At 43.4% G+C, this 21,739-nt stretch overlaps 1 protein-coding gene across 6 annotated transcripts in view; it reads left to right on the forward strand.

Moving 5' to 3' along the window:
• LOC129848538 (adhesion G protein-coupled receptor L3-like) overlaps positions 1-14,426 on the forward strand; it is a 30,339-nt gene extending 15,913 nt beyond the window's left edge. The window contains exons 4-8 of one of the 6 annotated variants that reach the window (XM_055915701.1): positions 3,511-3,693; positions 4,067-4,160; positions 7,991-8,134; positions 10,715-10,732; positions 10,907-14,426. In XM_055915701.1, coding sequence (XP_055771676.1) covers positions 3,511-3,693; positions 4,067-4,160; positions 7,991-8,134; positions 10,715-10,732; positions 10,907-11,940 — 1,473 coding nt within the window. In that variant the 3' untranslated portion in view covers positions 11,941-14,426. Of the gene's footprint in view, positions 1-3,510; positions 3,694-4,066; positions 4,161-7,990; positions 8,135-9,743; positions 10,733-10,906 lie in introns of those variants that run through there. The other 5 variants (XM_055915704.1, XM_055915703.1, XM_055915705.1 and 2 more) reach the window with 5 other exon arrangements.
• The last annotated feature ends 7,313 nt before the right edge of the window (positions 14,427-21,739 follow it).

Raw genomic sequence — 21,739 nt, forward strand, 5'->3', positions numbered from 1 at the left:
AGATACATGTTAAATTACATTATAATACTACTTTATGGGTTACTCATCTAGACACATGTTAAATTACATTATAATACTCCTGTATGGGTTACTCATCTAGACACATGTTAAATTACATTATAATACTCCTGTATGGGTTACCCATCTAGATACATGTTAAATTACATTATAATACTCCTGTATGGGTTACTCATCTAGATACATGTTAAATTACATTATAATACTCCTGTATGGGTTTCTCATCTAGACACATGTTAAATTACATTATAATACTCCTGTATGGGTTACTCATCTAGACACATGTTAAATTACATTATAATACTCCTGTATGAGTTACTCATCTAGATACATGTTAAATTACATTATAATACTCCTGTATGGGTTACTCATCTAGATACATGTTAAATTACATTATAATACTACTGTATGGGTTACTCATCTAGATACATGTTAAATTACATTATAATACTCCTGTATGGGTTACTCATCTAGACACATGTTAAATTACATTATAATACTCCTGTATGAGTTACTCATCTAGATACATGTTAAATTACATTATAATACTCCTGTATGAGTTACTCATCTAGATACATGTTAAATTACATTATAATACTCCTGTATGAGTTACTCATCTAGATACATGTTAAATTACATTATAATAATCCTGTATGGGTTACTCATCTAGATACATGTTAAATTACATTATAATACTACTGTATGGGTTACTCATCTAGATACATGTTAAATTACATTATAATACTACTTTATGGGTTACTCATCTAGACACATGTTAAATTACATTATAATACTCCTGTATGGGTTACTCATCTAAACACATGTTAAATTACATTATAATACTCCTGAATGGGTTACCCATCTAGATACATGTTAAATTACATTATAATACTCCTGTATGGGTTACTCATCTAGACACATGTTAAATTACATTATAATACTCCTGTATGAGTTACTCATCTAGACACATGTTAAATTACATTATAATACTCCTGTATGAGTTACTCATCTAGATACATGTTAAATTACATTATAATACTACTGTATGGGTTACTCATCTAGACACATGTTAAATTTCATTATAATACTCCTGTATGGGTTACTCATCTAGACACATGTTAAATTACATTAGAATGACATTATAATACGAGCAGGTGTACCCATATTTTTTTGGTCATGTAGTGTAGTATGGTAGTTAGATACACACACCCGTACAGGTGTTAGGAAGGATACAGGTGTGTTAGATACACACACCCATACAGATGTTAGGAAGGATACAGGTGTGTTACACACACACCCATACAGGTGTTAGGAAGGATACAGGTGTGTTACACACACACCCATACAGGTGTTAGGAAGGATACAGGTGTGTTAGATACACACACCCATACAGGTGTCAGGAAGGATACAGGTGTGTTACACACACACCCATACAGGTGTTAGGAAGGATACAGGTGTGTTAGATACACACACCCATACAGGTGTTAGGAAGGATACAGGTGTGTTAGATACACACACCCATACAGGTGTCAGGAAGGATACAGGTGTGTTAGATACACACACCCATACAGGTGTTAGGAAGGATACAGGTGTGTTACACACACACCCATACAGGTGTTAGGAAGGATACAGGTGTGTTACACACACACCCATACAGGTGTTAGGAAGGATACAGGTGTGTTAGACACTCACAGGTGTTGGGAAAACACATTGTGTTAAGACATAACCAAACGTTAACACACATCCACACACACAAACACACACACACCTGTATCCTTCCTAACACACCTGTATCCTTCCTAACACACCTGTATCCTTCCTAACACACCTGTATCCTTCCTAACACACCTGTATCCTTCCTAACACACCTGTGTTCCCTCCTAACACACCTGTATCCTTCCTAACATACCCGTATCCTTCCATAACACACCTGTATCCTTCCATAACACACCTGTATCCTTCCATAACACACCTGTATCCTTCCATAACACACCTGTATCCTTCCTAACACACCTGTATCCTTCCATAACACACCTGTATCCTTCCATAACACACCTGTATCCTTCCTAACACACCTGTATCCTTCCTAACACACCTGTATCCTTCCTAACACACCTGTATCCTTCCATAACACACCTGTATCCTTCCATAACACACCTGTATCCTTCCATAACACACCTGTATCCTTCCTAACACACCTGTATCCTTCCATAACACACCTGTATCCTTCCATAACACACCTGTATCCTTCCTAACACACCTGTATCCTTCCTAACACACCTGTATCCTTCCTAACACACCTGTATCCTTCCATAACATACCTGTATCCTTCCTAACACACCTGTATCCTTCCTAGCACACCTGTATCCTTCCTAACACACCTGTATCCTTCCATAACACACCTGTATCCTTCCTAACACACCTGTATCCTTCCTAACACACCTGTATCCTTCCATAACATACCTGTATCCTTCCTAACACACCTGTATCCTTCCTAGCACACCTGTATCCTTCCTAGCACACCTGTATCCTTCCATAACATACCTGTATCCTTCCTAACATACCTGTATCCTTCCTAACACACCTGTATCCCTCCTAACACACCTGTATCCCTCCTAACACACCTGTATCCCTCCTAACACACCTGTATCCTTCCATAACATACCTGTATCCTTCCTAACATACCTGTATCCTTCCATTACACACCTGTATCCTTCCTAACACACCTGTATCCCTCCTAACACACCTGTATCCCTCCTAACACACCTGTATCCTTCCATAACATACCTGTATCCTTCCTAACATACCTGTATCCTTCCATTACACACCTGTATCCTTCCTAACACACCTGTATCCTTCCTAACACACCTGTATCCTTCCATAACACACCTGTATCCTTCCATAACACACCTGTATCCTTCCATAACACACCTGTATCCTTCCTAACACACCTGTATCCTTCCTAACACACCTGTATCCTTCCATAACATACCTGTATCCTTCCTAACATACCTGTATCCTTCCATTACACACCTGTATCCTTCCTAACACACCTGTATCCTTCCATAACACACCTGTATCCTTCCATAACACACCTGTATCCTTCCATAACACACCTGTATCCTTCCTAACACACCTGTATCCTTCCTAACACACCTGTATCCTTCCATAACACACCTGTATCCTTCCTAACACACCTGTATCCTTTCTAACATACCTGTATCCTTCCTAACACACCTGTATCCTTCCATAACACACCTGTATCCTTCCTAACACACCTGTATCCTCCCATAACACACCTGTATCCTTCCATAACACACCTGTATCCTTCCATAACACAGCTGTATCCTTCCATAACACACCTGTATCCTTCCATAACACACCTGTATCCTTCCATAACACACCTGTTTCCTTCCATAACACAGCTGTATCCTTCCATAACACACCTGTATCCTTCCATAACACAGCTGTGTGTCCCTGTCTTCCCTCCAGGTGCGTAAGGAGTATGGGAAGTGTTTGCGTACCCACTGCTGCAGTGGTAAGAGTGTAGAGACCTCCATCTCGTCCTCTGGAAAGAACCACACCACGTCTCGAACCCCAGGACGATACTCCACGGGGTCGCAGGTCATCTTGCCTGCCTGTACACCTGGACGCTACTCCACAGAAGACTCCCAGGTGAGACCAGGTTAGCCTGTAGGACTAACCTACAGTACAATCAGATTCAACTTTAACTCTGACTTCTAATTCTAGAAGTCTTGGAAAGTTACCTTGGAAAGTCACCTTTTATCCCTGTCTCTCTCTCTCTCTCTCTCTACCTCCCCCTTCCTTCTCTCCTTCTCTCTCCTCCCCTCTTCCCTCCCCCTTCCTTCTCTCCTCTTCCTTCTCTCCTTCCCTCTCCTCCCCTCCCTCCCTCCCTCCCTCCCTCCTTCCCTTCCCTCCCTCTCCTCTCCTCTTCCTTCTCTCCTTCCCTCTTCCCTCCCTCCCTCCTTCCCTCCCTCCTCTCCTCCCCTCCCTCCCCCCCTCCCTCCCCCATCCCTCCCTCCATCAGAGTCGTATCAGGAGGATGTGGAACGATACAGTGAGGAAACAGGAGTCATCCTTTATGACAGGAGACATCAACAGCTCAGCCACTCTCAACAGAGGTAACCATGGATACTACTACCTATTCAGTATAACAACAATACTGTTATATATAATGCACTGACAGAGTAAAGAGAAGTTTATATTACTCCTCCTAATGCTATCGTTAGCCCACTGCTGATGTCACTTCCTCTATGAAGGACAGAAGAGAGGAAGTATTTGGCGTGGCCAACTACATTAAGACTGGCCCACTACACTAAGACTGGCTCACTAAGTGTGTGAAGACTGGCCCACTACACTAAGACTGGCCCACTAAGTGTGTGAAGACTGGCCCACTACATTAAGACTGACCCACTACACTAAGACTGGCCCACTACACTAAGACTGGCCCACTAAGTGTGTGAAGACTGGCCCACTACATTAAGACTGGCCTACTACACTAAGACTGGCCCAATACACTAAGACTGGCCCACTAAGTGTGTGAAGACTGGCCCACTACACTAAGACTGGCCCACTAAGTGTGTGAAGACTGGCCCACTACACTAAGACTGGCCCACTATACTAAGACTGGCCCACTAAGTGTGTGAAGACTGGCCCACTAAGTGTGTGAAGACTGGCCAACTACATTAAGACTGGCCCACTACATTAAGACTGGCCCACTACACTAAGACTGGCCCACTAAGTGTGTGAAGACTGGCCCACTACATTATGACTGGCCCAATATATTAAGACTGGCCCACTAAGTGTGTGAAGACTGGCCCACTACACTAAGACTGGGCAATACACTAAGACTGGCCCACTAAGTGTGTGAAGTATGGCCCACTACACTTAGACTGGCCCACTACACTTAGACTGGCCCACTACACTAAGACTGGCCCACTACACTAAGACTGGCCCACTATACTAAGACTGGGCAATACACTAAGACTGGCCCACTAAGTGTGTGAAGTCTGGCCCACTACACTTAGATTGGCCCACTACACTTAGACTGGCCCACTACACTAAGACTGGCCCACTAAGTGTGTGAAGACTGGCCCACTACACTAAGACTGGGCAATACACTAAGACTGGCCCACTAAGTGTGTGAAGTCTGGCCCACTACACTTAGACTGGCCCACTATACTAAGACTGGCCCACTATACTAAGACTGGCCCACTACACTAAGACTGGCCCACTACACTAAGACTGGCCCACTACACTAAGACTGGCCCACTATACTAAGACTAGCCCACTACACTAAGACTGGCCCAATACACTAAGACTGGCCCACTAAGTGTGTGAAGACTGGCCCACTACACTAAGACTGGCCCACTATACTAAGACTGGCCCACTAAGTGTGTAAAGACTGGCCCACTAAGTGTGTGAAGACTGGCCCACTACATTAAGACTGGCCCACTAAGTGTGTGAAGACTGGCCCACTACATTAAGACTGGCCCACTACACTAAGACTGGCCCACTACACTAAGACTGGCCCACTAAGTGTGTGAAGACTGGCCCACTACATTAAGACTGGCCAACTACACTAAGACTGGCCCACTAAGTGTGTGAAGACTGGCCCACTACATTAAGACTGGCCAACTACACTAAGACTGGCCCACTAAGTGTGTGAAGACTGGCCCACTGCATTAAGACTGGCCCACTAAGTGTGTGAAGACTGGCCCACTACAAAAAGACTGGCCCACTACACTGAGACTGGCCCAATACATTAAGACTGGCCCACTAAGTGTGTGAAGTCTGGCCCACTACACTTAGACTGGCCCACTACACTAAGACTGGCCCACTACACTAAGACTGGCCCACTACACTAAGACTGGCCCACTATACTAAGACTGGCCCACTATGCTAAGACTGGCCCACTACACTAAGACTGGCCCAATACACTAAGACTGGCCCACTATACTAAGACTGGCCCACAACACTAAGACTGGCCCACTACACTAAGACTGGCCCAATACACTAAGACTGGCCCACTATACTAAGACTGGCCCACAACACTAAGACTGGCCCACTACACTATGACTGGCCCACAACACTAAGACTGGCCTACTACACTAAGACTGGCCCACTATACTAAGACTGGCCCACAACACTAAGACTGGCCCACTACACTATGACTGGCCCACAACACTAAGACTGGCCCACTACACTATGACTGGCCCACTACACTATGACTGGCCCACAACACTAAGACTGGCCCACTACACTATGACTGGCCCACTACACTAAGACTGACCCACTACACTAAGACTGGCCCACTACACTAAGACTGGCCCAATACACTAAGACTGGCCCAATACACTAAGACTGGCCCAGTATACCCTATAACTGGGGCAGATGGCTAGTTATTCCAGTAATCTATTCCATGTGACTGTATAATGGAGTGCCAGTGCTACCTATTGAAACAGATGAACGAGACTCTGACTCTTCATCTTATTCCTCCTAGTCTGACCAGTCTAACCAGTCTGACCAGTCTAACCAGTCTGACCTGTCTGACCAGTCTGACCAGTCTGACCAGTCTAACCAGTCTGACCAGTCTACCAGTCTGACCTGTCTACCAGTCTACCAGTCTAACCAGTGTAACCAGTCTGACCAGTCTGACCAGTCTGACCTGTCTAACCAGTCTGACCAGTCTGACCAGTCTGACCAGTCTGACCAGTCTAACCTGTCTGACCAGTCTACCTGTCTGACCAGTCTAACCTGTCTAACCTGTCTGACCAGTCTACCTGTCTGACCAGTCTAACCTGTCTAACCAGTCTACCTGTCTGACCAGTCTGACCAGTCTAACCTGTCTAACCAGTCTACCTCTCTGACCAGTCTGACCAGTCTAACCTGTCTGACCAGTCTACCTGTCTGACCTGTCTGACCAGTCTAACCTGTCTAACCTAATCCTGGTTGGAAAATTCCTAAAAACGGGAGGGAATAAGCAGGAAATCCTTGGGGAATGTACCATAATTTTGCAATCCTACTTGTGGACCTGATGTGGCCTGTAAACCATGAGTTTGAGACCACTGTATTATGGTGGAGCTAGGCCTCAAAACAAGGTCTTATGAGATACATTATGTAATGTAACGGCATCTCAGTGCTAGAGGCGTCACTACAGTACCTGGTTCGAATCCAGGCTGTATCACATCCGGCCGTGATTGGGAGTCCCGTAGGGCGGCGCACCATTGGCCCAGCGTCGTCCGGGTTTGGCCTGGGGGTAGGTCCCTCATTGTAAATAAGAATTTGTTCTTTAACTGACTTGCCTAGTTAAATAAAGGTTAAATAAAATAAAATAAAATGTAAGAGTTCATGACTATACCTAGGATCTAACTTGGTGAAGGTCACAGGACTGAAAATGAACAAATCCAACAACCATGTCTCTGACTAACAAATACAGTCATGGGTGGTAACTCTACAATTCACTAGAGAAAGGCTGCAGGAATGACTGTCAAGCTTATTTCTGGGGCTTTTCACTTGAACTCTGTTTGTCTGATTGATTTACATGTCTTCTCTCCCTCTTCCTTTCATGCTCTCTCTCACACCCACTCTATCACTACACTCCTCTCTCTCTCTCTCGCTCTTGATATACCTTTACACCTCTCTCTCTCTCTCTCTTTCTCTCGCTCTCTCTCTCTCTTTATATACCTTTACACCTCTCTCTCTCTCTCTCGCTCTCTCTCTCTTTCTCTCCCTCTCTCTTTCTTCATATACCTCTACACCTCTCTCTCTCTCTCTCTCTCTCTCTCTCTACATATACCTCTACACCTCTCTCTTTCTCTCTATCTCTCTATCTATCTCTCTATCTATCTATCTATCTATCTATCTATCTATCTATCTATCTATCTATCTCTCTCTCCCTGTCTCTGTCCCTGTCTCTCTCTCTCTCTCTCTGTCTCTCTGCCTCCACTAGGAGCGAAGGCTAATCATCTGTTAATAACTAATACTCTCCTTCATCCCCATGGTTCTAACCATCCTTATAACTCTCTGCTGGGGGACACCAACCACCAAGCCGTCTGTAACAACCCCAATGTGGCTGGCATGTACAACACACAAGGTGTGACACTCACATTCCTATGTATGACCTATGACCCCTATTTACCCTTCATCCTAGTTATCCTCCAAGTTCATTTTTTAATGGAACGTATTGATTGAACGCTTGAAACGATTGTTCTTTTTGTGAGAACTTTTGTTAACTTTTGATATTCCTGCACTCTATTGTTTTGAGTTATTTTTTCAGTAAAAATTTAAACACACTGGACTTGCAAAGTATCACGTTATCATTGACCCCTGGACTGTGCAAGTGTATTTCACTTTTGACTTCAAAGTTATTGACTTTAAAAACATTTTTTATATATAATTGATTTTGATGGGTGCTTGATTCTAAAATGGCCGCCACTGCTCATGATTCTGTCTGCATGCCTGTGAAAATGACTCCCAGATGAGGCAACCAATCATGTTGTGAGACATCACCATAGCGTCCCATTGGTCAGGTCTCAAAGAATATACGTTTTAACACAAGTTATGTAGTTCACCTTTTAGATTTATGACCTTAACGTGTAAGTTATCCGTCTCAGATTCAACATGAACATTAACGAATCATCTGGGATCTATGAGTGCTTGTGCTGTTTGGTGGGATTCTCTGTCTGTTTTATGAGCTATGAATGAGCTATGAATGCTCTATGAATGCTCTATGAATGCCCTATGAATGCTCTATGAATGCTCTATGAGTGTTCTATAATGCTCTATGAATGCTCTATGAATGCTCTATGAGTGTTCTATAATGCTCTATGAATGCTCTATGAGAGTTCTATAATGCTCTATGAATGATATATGAGTGTTCTATGAATGCTCTATGAATGCTCTGAGTGTTCTATGAATGCTCTATGAATGCCCTATGAATGCCCTATGAATGCTCTATGAGTGTTCTATAATGCTCTATGAATGCTCTATGAGTGTTCTATAATGCTCTATGAATGCTCTATGAGTGTTCTATAATGCTCTATGAATGCTCTATGAGTGTTCTATAATGCTCTATGAATGCTCTATGAATGCTCTATGAGTGTTCTATAATGCTCTATGAATGCTCTATGAGAGTTCTATAATGCTCTATGAATGCTATATGAGTGTTCTATGAATGCTCTATGAATGCTCTATGGTTGTTCTATGAATGCTCTATGAATGCCCCATGAATGCCCTATGAATGCTCTATGAGTGTTCTATAATGCTCTATGAATGCTCTATGAATGCTCTATGAGTGTTCTATAATGCTCTATGAATGCTCTATGAGAGTTCTATAATGCTCTATGAATGCTATATGAGTGTTCTATGAATGCTCTATGAATGCTCTATGAGTGTTCTATGAATGCTCTATGAATGCCCTATGAATGCCCTATGAATGCTCTATGAGTGTTCTATAATGCTCTATGAATGCCCTATGAATGCTCTATAAATACTCTATGAGTGTTCTATAATGCTCTACGAATGCTCTATGAGTGTTCTATAATGCTCGATGAATGCTCTATGAGTGTTCTATAATGCTCTATTAATGCTCTATGAATGCTCTATGAGTGTTCTATAATGCTCTATGAATGCTCTATGAGAGTTCTATAATTCTCTATGAATGCTATATGAGTGTTCTATGAATGCTCTATGAATGCTCTATGAGTGTTCTATGAATGCTCTATGAGTGTTCTATAATGCTCTATAAATGCTCTATGAGTGTTCTATAATGCTCTATGAATGCTCTATGAGTGTTCTATAATGCTCTATGAATGCTCTATGAGAGTTCTATAATTCTCTATGAATGCTATATGAGTGTTCTATGAATGCTCTATGAATGCTCTATGAGTGTTCTATGAATGCTCTATGAGTGTTCTATGAATGCTCTATGAGTGTTCTATGAATGTTCTATGAGTGTTCTATGAGTGTTCTATGAATGTTCTATGAGTGTTCTATGAATGCTCTATGAATGCTCTATGAGTGCTCTATGAGTGCTCTATGCGTGCTCTATGAGTGCTCTATGAGTGTTCTGTGAATGCTCTATGAATGCTCTATGAATGCTCGATGCGTGTTCTATGAATGCTCTGAGTGCTCTATGAGTGCTCTATGAATGCTTTGTGAATGCCCTATGACTGCTCTATGAATGCTCTGTGTGTTTTGTGTTGTTGTGTTATGCCGTCGTCTGGTAAAGGTTTTTGTGCTTCCTGTATTGCATCGTCTGTTTTCAGTATGTGGGTTCTGTTCATGGGTGTTGTTAGTATGTGACATTGTTGTACTGTGGGTTCTGTTCATGGGTGTTGTTAGTATGTGACATTGTTGTACTGTGGGTTCTGTTCATGTGTGTTGTTAGTATGTGACATGTTGTACTGTGGGTTCTGTTCATGTGTGTTGTTAGTATGTGACATTGTTGTACTGTGGGAAAAGTTGGATTGTTCCTCAAGACAGACCATGTGAAGCGTTCAGTTTGTAACCGTACACAGTAGCCTAGGTGGTGAAGACGAGGCCTCCTACTAAACACCATACCATTCATTGTGTGTTGACTCATTTTTACCATACACACTGTTCTGTATCTATCTGTGGCTGTGTTTACTCACTGTTTGTGTTTCTCTCTGTTCTCTCTCACGCTGTCCCATAGCCCCCTACAGAGACACAAGTAATCACCTTTACTAATCACGCATCTGATATCAACCTACCACTATGGATGGCAGCTTACAAATACCTAGCTGTTTACTATACTGAACAATTAGACAATTTAAACTATTTACCGTTTTTTTTTAAACTTCATTTTGTTTCTTCTAATAATTGTGTTTGTTTACCGTTTCCGCAGAGGGGATCCTGAACAACGCGCGAGACTCCAGCGTCATGGATACGCTCCCTCTCAACGGTAACCACGGCAACAACTACAGCGTGGCGAGCGGCGACTACCTTAGCGACAGCGTCCAGATTCTAGATCGCGGCGGCGTCAGCGGTTACAGTACCTACGGCAACCACAAGGAGACAACATTAGAAAAGCAGATCCTTAAAGAGTTAACCTCCAACTACACCCCTTCGTATTTGAACAACCACCAACGGTCGGCGACCACTGAACGCAACCACAACCTGATGAATAAGATGGTCAACATCGGTAACGGCACCGGTAACGCGGGCGGCCTGGTCGGTAACAGCAGTAACGGAATCGGAATCGGTGGCGTAGTCGGCGGCGGGAATAACCATGACTACGACTTGAGTAACGACGGCGTCGACGTTAGTCACATGGTGCTGGATAACCCCAACGCTGCCTTCCCATTGGATGAGAATTTGGGATTGGAGATTATAAGGGAGGAGTCTAACGCCCCTCTCCTCCCGCCCCGCCCTCTGCCTCCCCCAGACAGCCTCCCTCACCCTCACCCTCCTCCCCCTCCCCCCCATAACTTCTCCCGCCCCCGGCACATCCCCCAGGAGACCAGCGACAGCTTCTTCCCCCTCCTGACCAATGAGCAGACGGACGAGACGCCGCAATCACCCAATCACAGAAACTCTCTGTACACCTCCATGCCCGTGTTAACGGATTTACCGGATGGCCAGGGTAGTCACGTGCAGATGAACGGTTTAGCGGACGGTGAGCTGGACGACAGCGGGGAGATCCAGGCCGGTAACAGCAGCACTGGGAGCGGACCGGGCCCGGAGGCGGAGGATGTTTACTATAAGAGCATGCCGAACCTGGGGTCCAGGAACCAGCTCCACCAGCTCCACCATTACTACCAGATGGGGCGGGGGGGCAGCGACGGCTACATGGTACCTGTCAACAAGGAGGATTCTGATTCGTCGCCCGAGGAGCCCCTGACCCCCGTTGACCCCTCCCACCTGGTCACGAGCCTATAGACCAATGAGAAGACTCTAAACCCCTTATTTTCCGGGTCCCACCTTCTTTTTTAGTCCCGCCTCCCAGAATAGTTATATGTTGATGATTGATTGACAGTTGGCGCTGACCAATGAAGGCCTGGTTGAACGGACTCGCTTCCTGATTCTTTCCTGTGGTTAGTGACAATAGGGATGAGACTGAGCTATCATTGGCCAGAAGGGAGATGAGAGAGGAATTCGATTGGATAGAGATGGATTGTAATTTAGACCAGAACGAACTAAACTGGGTGGCTCGAAACTAAGGAGGTTTTTTGTGAATATTCTTCAGGAATGGAAATATGAACTAGTACCTGAAGGAGGGGGAATGTAGGGAAGGATCTGTCATTTAACCTGTCTTGATAGACTCCCCTGGATCGTAGCCCAGACACATCCTACCATGGACCTGTAGCAGATCCTAGCTTAGTCTTTTTCACCGTCCAAAACATCAGACTACTCTTCCAAGCCCTGGACACTGGTCAAAAGAATCTAGCCAATCACCAAGCTTCTCCTTGTTCTTCTACAACCTGACCTGCCAATCAGTAGAGTGTGTATGATAAACCCCGCCCCCCCCCTCTTCACATAACTATTTTATTAGACGACATGTTGTTCTCAACCCTGTAACCATGGCTACAGACGACAGGGTAGTTAGAGGAACTCTCTGTGTGTTTTACAACCGTCTCGTCCTCCTGTCTGATGAACTGAAACGGGAGTTACCTTCCTGTTTCTGCAAGGTGTACAGACTCAACTGAACTTTTACTGTTCCATGTTCCAGACGGTTCCCGAAGTAGGAACTAGACAAAAATTTTTTCACCCCCTTGTTTTTATTTCTGGTCGTTTTTTTTGTTTTTTTTCTGTAACCATGGCTACAGATGACAGGGTAGTTCTAGGATTTACATGTGTTGTACAGAATATAGATGGTGTGGCTTTATGACTGACTGGATTCCTTCACGTTTCTGCTTTTATTTTGTACCGTTGGGACTGTTAGTGGTAAAGACGTGTTGTCCTGCCGCCGTAACTCCTGTTCAGCCAATCACACCTGTTACAGGAACAACCTGTCTCTGATCTCACTGCTTCTTACCTAACAACATATGGAGATCACTAGGGATGGATACACACGCACACACACACGCACGCACGCACGCACGCACACACACACACACACACACACACACACACACACACACACACACACACACACACACGCTTCATCCTGGGTCGTTTTCTATCTCAAAACATCTCCATCACTTCTATTTTGAGAAACCAATCGTATCTATATATTTGTTAATCACTGTGTAGATTTGCGAACCAACGGGGGGGACAAAGTGATATATGGCAAAGTCGTGTGGGGGACTTCAGACGGTTACTATGGAAACCAGAGATTCTGTATAGATGGAACACCCCCCCTCCACACACACACACACACACACACACACACACACACACACACACACACACACACACACACACACACACACACACACACACACACACACACACACACACACACACACACACACACACACACACACACACACACTCCATAGCTCCTGTTGACGCAACCCAAACAACACAGAGGAAGCCTGTGTATTGAGGTGAAACGTAACGGGGGGAAGTTCACCCTCAGATAGCGTGGGGATATGGGTTGAACTGTTGACATGAAAACATCTGACAAACGTTGGTTTTAGGTTGAGTCGTCTCGTCTAAAGGGAAATGCCGCTATTCCTATATAAGGTGGGTCCCTGTCTGTGAGAGAGAGGACGTGTTTCTACAGTAGAGATGAAACTACACTGTCCCAATGTGGAGACCAACTAAAATGTTTAACTTATTTAAGAGGCTTTCTGAAGTGTAGCTTGAACGTGTATATCCCACGGACTGTACCCCCGATGACGAGAGAGACAGAGAGAGAGAGATGGTTTATTTATCTGTTTACGGGTTTATATAAAGCCTGCGTCTCAAATGGCAACCTAGTCCCTTTATAGTGCACATCATTTATTAGGGCACTAATCAAAAGTAGGTCACTATAAAGGGAATAGACTGCCGTTTGGAACGTATCCAGAGAGAAACAAATAAAACTGAAATCACAAGAAGTTGTGATTTCAGGGCAGAGAGAGAGAGAGAGACAGTGAGACAGAGAGAGAGACAGAGAGAGAGAGAGACAGGGAGAGACAGAGAGAGAGAGAGAGACAGGGAGAGACAGAGATAGACAGGGAGAGACAGAGAGAGACAGGGAGAGAGAGAGAGAGAGAGACCGGGAGAGACAGAGATATAGACAGAGAGAGAGAATAATTAAATCAGCACTGGTAGTTTTTAAATTACTACGATCATTATAACTATTATTACAATTTATTATTGAGGATTATTTATTCAGTTTGTATGGGTGCCATGTTGAATGATCTCATTAAACTAATATTCGTTGTAACAGTGAAAGTTGTTTACCAACAAATAAATGACTGAATTAAGATTCATTACATAGATTTCTGTTTTATTTTTATTTGTTTCTGTGAGTTTTAGTCAAACGGCAACCCTGACTCTTAATGGGACCCATAGTGCACTGGGCAGAAGTGGCGTACTATTGAAGGAATATGGTACGATTTGGGACGTATATTTATAAACTGTTAATGGAGCTGAAAGGCAAACTATGTTGCTGAGAACAAACACAGAAAACATTTTTGTGGGCTTGTCATTCCACCACTGTGCCAGTCTTTTATGCACACAAAGTGCTCGTGTTATACACCAGCGCCCAATGCAAGCTTGAAAATCACATGACAAAGCATAGCCAGCAGGTTTGTATTCCACACCATTGTTATACAGGTTTACTATCTGCCTCAAAATGTCCCCGTTCAGTATGTCCCCTTTTCAGTATGTCCCCTTTTCAGTATGTCCCCTTTTCAGTATGTCCCCTTTCAGTATGTCTCCTTTCAGTATGTCCCCGTTCAGTATGTCTCCTTTCAGTATGTCCCCGTTCAGTATGTCCCCTTTCAGTATGTCTCCTTTCAGTATGTCCCCTTTTCAGTATGTCCCCTTTCAGTATGTCCCCTTTCAGTATGTCCCCTTTCAGTATGTCTCCTTTCAGTATGTCTCCTTTCAGTATGTCCCCTTTCAGTATGTCCCCTTTCAGTATGTCCCCTTTCAGTATGTCTCCTTTCAGTATGTCCCCTTTCAGTATGTCCCCTTTCAGTATGTCTCTTTTCAGTATGTCCCCTTTCAGTATGTCTCATTTCAGTATGCCTCCTTTCAGTATGTCTCCTTTCAGTATGTCCCCTTTTCAGTATGTCCCCTTTCAGTATGTCCCCTTTCAGTATGTCTCTTACTTCAGTGTCTCCTTTCAGTATGTCCCCTTTCAGTATGTCTCCTTTCAGTATGTCTCTTACTTCAGTGTCTCCTTTCAGTATGTCCCCTTTCAGTATGTCTCCTTTCAGTATGTCTCTTACTTCAGTGTCTCCTTTCAGTATGTCCCCTTTCAGTATGTCTCCTTTCAGTATGTCTTCTTTCAGTATGTCTCCTTTCAGTATGTCTCTTTTCAGTATGTCCCCTTTCAGTATGTCTCCTTTCAGTATGTCTCCCTTCAGTATGTCTCCTTTCAGTATGTCTTCTTTCAGTATGTCCCCTTTCAGTATGTCTCCTTTCAGTATGTCTCCCTTCAGTGTGTCTCCTTTCAGTGTGTCTCATTTCAGTGTGTCTGATAGTCTTACCCTATCATGATCCACTACACTACAGTTTCAAGTTTAGTGCATCTAAAGGACAGGAAGGAAAATCAAATGAAAGAAAGGAAAGGAAATTAGGAAAGGAAATGAGGAAGCCACTCGGGACTATTGGGTGGTTTCCTCTCCGTGCCTCTCCTCCTTGATTGACAATGTTATCATTACTATATAGACGAAACAGAACGACAGATGTCAATCAGGACTCAGATGTCACCTGTCCCTTATTTCAATGTAAGATCAGATGAAGTCAAGGAGAGGAAGATAGGAAAGGAACAGAAAGGAAAGGAAATGAAATGACAAGAAATTATTGGAGAAATCAGGTTCATATTTAATGACAGGAAAGGAAATGAAAAGAAAGTACAGATGAAGGAGAGGACACTAAAGGAGAGGAAACTAAAGGGAGGTAACTAAAGAGAGGAAACTATGGGAGAGGGACTAAAGGGAGGAAACTATAGGAGAGGTAACTAAAGGAGAGGTAACTAAAGGAGAGGAAACTACAGGAAAGGAAACTAAAGGAGAGGAAACTACAGGAAAGGAAACTAAAGAGAGATAACTAAAGAGAGGAAACTAAAGGAGAGGAAACTAAAGAGAGATAACTAAAGAGAGGAAACTAAAGGAGAGGAAACTATAGGAGAGGAAACTAAAGGAGAGGAAACTAAAGAGAGATAACTAAAGAGAGGAAACTAAAGGAGAGGAAACTATAGGAAAGGAAACTAAAGAGAGATAACTAAAGAGAGATAACTAAAGGAGAGGATACTACAGGAGAGGAAACTAAAGGAGAGGTAACTACAGGAGAGGAAACTAAAGGAGAGGGAACTAAGGAGAGGAAACTACAGGAGAGGACACTAAAGAGAGATAACTAAAGGAGAGGATACTACAGGAGAGGAAACTAAAGGAGAGGTAACTACAGGAGAGGAAACTAAAGGGTGGTAACTAAAGGAGAGGAAACTAAAGAGAGGAAACTAAAGGAGAGGAAACTAAAGAGAGGTAACTAAAGGAGAGGACACTAAAGAGAGGAAACTAAAGGAGAGGAAACTAAAGGAGAGGAAACTAAGGGGAGGTAACTGAAGGAGAGGAAACTAAAGGAGAGGAAACTAAGGGGAGGTAACTGAAGGAGAGGAAACTATAGGAGAGGACACTAAAGGGAGGTAACTAAAGGAGAGGAAGCTAAAGGGGAGGAAACTATAGGAGAGGAAACTAAAGGAGAGGCAACTAAAGGAGAGGAAACTAAAGGAGATGAAACTAAGGGGAGGTAACTGAAGGAGAGGACACTAAAGGGAGGTAACACTAAAGGGAGGTAACTAAAGGAGAGGAAACTAACGGTAGGAAACTAAAGAGAGCAAACTAAAGGGAGGAAACTAAAGGAGAGTAAACTAACGGTAGGAAACTAAAGGGAGGTAACACTAAAGGGAGGTAACTAAAGGTAGGAAACTAAAGGGAGTAAAAAAAAGGAAGAAAACTAAAGGAGAGGTAACTAAAGGAGAGGAAACTAAAGGAGAGGAAACTAACGGTAGGAAACTAAAGAGAGGAAACTAAAGGGAGGAAACTAAAGGAGAGGTAACCAAAGGAGAGGAAACTAACGGTAGGAAACTAAAGAGAGGAAACTAAAGGGAGGAAACTAAAGGAGAGGTAACTAAAGAGAGGAAACTAAAGGAGAGGAAACTAACGGTAGGAAACTAACGGTAGGAAAGTTAATAAGGGAGGAAACTAAAGGAGAGGTAACTACAGGAGAGGACACTAAAGGGAGGTAACTAAAGGAGAGGTAACTAAAGGAGAAGTAACTACAGGAGAGGACACTAAAGGGAGGTAACTAAAGGAGAGGTAACTATATGAGAGGAAACTAAAGGAGAGGAAACTATAGGAGAGGAAAGTAAAGGGAGTAAAATAAAGGAGAGGAAACTAAAGGGAGGTAACTGAGGAGAGGTAACTAAAGGAGAGGAAACTAACGGAGAGGAAACTAAAGGAGAGAAAACCAACGGTAGGAAACTAAAGGAGAGGCAACTATAGGAGAGAAACTAAAGGGAGGTAACTAAAGGAGAGGAAACTACAGGGAGGTAACTAAAGGAGAGGCAACTATAGGAGAGGAAACCGAAAGGAGGAAACTAAAGGGAGGTAACTATAGAGAGGAAAGCAAAGGAGAGGAAACTATAGGAGAGGAAACTAAAGGAGAGGACACTAAAGAGAGGAAACTAAAGGAGAGGAAACTAAAGGAGAGGAAACTAAGGGGAGGTAACTGAAGGAGAGGAAACTATAGGAGAGGACACTAAAGGGAGGTAACTAAAGGAGAGGAAGCTAAAGGGGAGGAAACTATAGGAGAGAACTAAAGGAGAGGCAACTATAGGAGAGGAAACTAAAGGAGAGGAAACTAAGGGGAGGTAACTGAAGGAGAGGAAACTAAAGGGAGGTAACTAAAGGAGAGGAAGCTAAAGGGGAGGAAACTATAGGAGAGAACTAAAGGAGAGGCAACTAAAGGAGAGGGAACTAAAGGAGAGGAAACTAAAGGAGAGGTAACTGAAGGAGAGGAAAATAAAGGAAGGAAACTAAAGGAGAGGAAACTAACGGTAGGAAACTAACGGAGAGGAAACTAAAGAGAGGAAACTAAAGGGAGGTAACTACAGGAGAGGACACTAAAGGGAGGTAACTAAAGGAGATGAAACTATAGGAGAGGAAACTAAAGGAGAGGAAACTATAGGAGAGGGAAGTAAAGGGAGTAAAATAAAGGAGAGGAAACTAAAGGGAGGTAACTACAGGAGAGGACACTAAAGAGAGGAAACTAAAGGAGAGGAAACTAAGGGGAGGTAACTAAAGGAGAGGAAACCATAGGGGAAGAAACTACAGGAGAGGAAACTAAAGGGAGGTAACTAAAGGAGAGGCAACTATAGGAGAGGAAACTATAGGAGAGGAAACTAAAGGGAGGTAACTAAAGGAGAGGAAACCGAAAGGAGGAAACTAAAGGGAGGTAACTATAGAGAGGCAAGCAAAGGAGAGGATACTTTAGGAGAGGTAACTAAAGAGAGGTAACTAAAGGAGAGGAAACTAAAGGAGAGGTTACTAAAGTGAGGTAACTAAAGGAGAGGACACTAAAGAGAGGAAACTAAAGGAGAGGAAACTAAGGGGAGGTAACTAAAGGAGAGGAAACTAAAGGAGAGAAAACTAAAGGGAGTTAACTAAAGGAGAGGAAGCTAAAGGGGAGGAAACTATAGGAGAGAACTAAAGGAGAGACAACTATAGGAGAGGAAACTAAAGGAGAGGAAACTAAGGGGAGGTAACTGAAGGAGAGGACACTAAAGGGAGGTAACTAAAGGAGAGGAAGCTAAAGGGGAGGAAACTATAGGAGAGAACTAAAGGAGAGGAAACTAAGGGGAGGTAACTGAAGGAGAGGACACTAAAGGGAGGTAACTAAAGGAGAGGAGGCTAAAGGAGAGGCAACTAAAGGAGAGGAAACTAAAGGAGAGGGAACTAAGGGGAGGTAACTGAAGGAGAGGACACTAAAGGGAGGTAACTAAAGGAGAGGAGGCTAAAGGGGAGGAAACTAAAGGAGAGGAAACTAAGGGGAGGTAACTGAAGGAGAGGAAACTAAAGGAGAGGAAACTAAAGGAGAGGCAACTAAAGGAGAGGGAACTAAGGGGAGGTAACTGAAGGAGAGGAAACTAAAGGAGAGGAAACTAAAGGAGAGGGAACTAAGGGGAGGTAACTGAAGGAGAGGAAACTATAGGGAGGTAACTAAAGGAGAGGAAACTAAAGGGAGTAAAATAAAGGAAGGAAACTAACGGTAGGAAACTAACGGAGAGGAAACTAAAGAGAGGAAACTAACGGTAGGAAACTAACGGAGAGGAAACTAAAGAGAGAAAACTAACGGTAGGAAACTAACGGAGAGGAAACTAAAGGGAGGTAACTAAAGGAGAGGAAACTAACGGTAGAAAACTAAAGGAAATGTAACTACAGGAGAGGACACTAAAGGGAGGTAACTAAAGGAGATGAAACTATAGGAGAGGAAACTAAAGGAGAGGAAACTATAGGAGAGGGAAGTAAAGAGAGTAAAATAAAGGAGAGGAAACTAAAGGGAGGTAACTGAAGGAGAGGAAACTAAAGGAGAGGTAACTATAGGAGAGGACATTAAAGGAGAGGAAACCATAGGGGAAGAAACTACAGGAGATGAAACTAAAGGGAGGTAACTAAAGGAGAGGCAACTATAGGAGAGGAAACCGTAAGGAGGAAACTAAAGGGAGGTAACTATAGAGAGGCAAGCAAAGGAGAGGGAACTAAAGGAGAGGATACTTTAGGAGAGGAAACTATAGGAGAGGAAACTAAAGGAGAGGTAACTAAAAGAGAGGAAACTAAAGGAGAGGTAACTAAAGGAGAGGTAACTATAGGAGAGGAAACTAAAGGAGAGGTAACTAAAGGAGAGGAAACTACAGGAGAGGGAACTAAAGGAGAGGTAACTAAAGGAGAGGAAACTAAAGGAGAGGTAACCGAAAGGAGGAAACTAAAGGGAGGTAACTAAAGGAGAGGAAACTAAAGGAGAGGAAACTAAAGGAGAGGAAACTAAAGGAGAGGGAACTAAAGGAGAGGTAACTAAAGGAGAGGGAACTACAGGAGAGGAAACTGAAAGGAGGAAACTAAAGGGAGGAAACTAAATGAGAGGAAACTAAAGAGAGGAAACTAAAGCGAGGAAACTAAAGGGAGGAAACTAAAGGAGAGGACACCGAAAGGAGGAAACTAAAGGGAGGAAACTAAAGGAGAGGAAACTAAAGGGAGGAAACTAAAGGAGAGGACACTGAAAGGAGGAAACTAAAGGGAGGAAACTAAAGGAGAGGAAACTAAAGGAGAGGACACCGAAAGGAGGAAACTAAAGGGAGGAAACTAAAGGGAGGAAACTAAAGGAGAGGGCACCGAAAGGAGGAAACTAAAGGGAGGAAACTAAAGGAGAGGAAACTAAAGAGAGGAAAGCAAAGGAGAGGAAGGTAGAAAGCCACTATTGAGATGCGGCCGGGCTCTGCGCTGCTCCTCCAGCAGGCTGATTAAACGAGCAGCGGGTTATATGGGTCAGATCCCTGCTGGAGTGCTGTGATCGCTTAGTGCTGCCTGGCGGTGTTATCTCTCTCACTTCTCTCTCTCTCTCTCTCTCCCTTCTCTCTGTCTTTCTATGTGCGTCTTGTACTCTCTCTCCCCCCTCTCTTCCTTCTCTCTCTCTCTCTCTTTTTCTTCCCCCTTTCTTCCTTCTCTCTCTCTCGTTCTCTCTCTTTCTTTCTTTCTTTCTCTCTCTCGCTCTTTCTCTCTCTATCCCTCTTTCTTCCTTCTCTCTCTCTATCTCTCTCTCATTCTCTCTCTTTCTCTCTCTCTATAGTTCTCTCTCATTCTCTTGCTCTCTCTCTCTCTCTTTATTCCGCTCTCTCTCTTCCTCTTTCTCTCTCTCTTTCTCTCACTCTCTCTCTCGTTCTCTCTCATTCTCTCTCTCTTCAAGGCAGCTAGGAGTTCTTGTTTTCTAACACAGACACGTCAGTAACATTCAGCTCAACAGACTCAAGTCTACCCACTCTAATCCTTTCCAGAGGCCCTTGTATCTCCTGAAATAATCCTGTAGAAATGAAACTGGATTATGCAGTGTAACCTGACTGTTTTCCTTCCTAGCTGGGATCTGGGAGCTGAACCAACATGGTAAGGCGTGTACCAGGACAAGTACATCTCCAGTGTGCCACTCTAAACATCTGCTTGAATTGGGACGACATTGAAAGTCACTAGTAGTATGTATGAAGCATCATGAAGATGTATTTAACACAGCCAGGTCATTTCATGCTGACAGATTAGTTCATTAATATGTATTTCATAATAGATGACAATAAAAACAAGTGTATTGTTCTAATCATATGGCTATAAACAATGGCATGAGGCTCAGAAGACCTGGTAACCTTTCCCTTCTCCTTCCGGATGCTTGACCAGGCAAAACCAGCCTCAAGAAGAAGAAGGATATTTTATAGAACACCACACAGTCTGGAATCTGCATTCATCACATCACATTCCAGAATCATAGTTGTATTGTTCTAGAATCTGCATTCATCACATCACATTCCAGAACCATA

This window comes from Salvelinus fontinalis, unplaced genomic scaffold (genome assembly GCF_029448725.1).
Source record: "Salvelinus fontinalis isolate EN_2023a unplaced genomic scaffold, ASM2944872v1 scaffold_1047, whole genome shotgun sequence".
Taxonomy (NCBI): Eukaryota; Metazoa; Chordata; class Actinopteri; order Salmoniformes; family Salmonidae; genus Salvelinus; species Salvelinus fontinalis.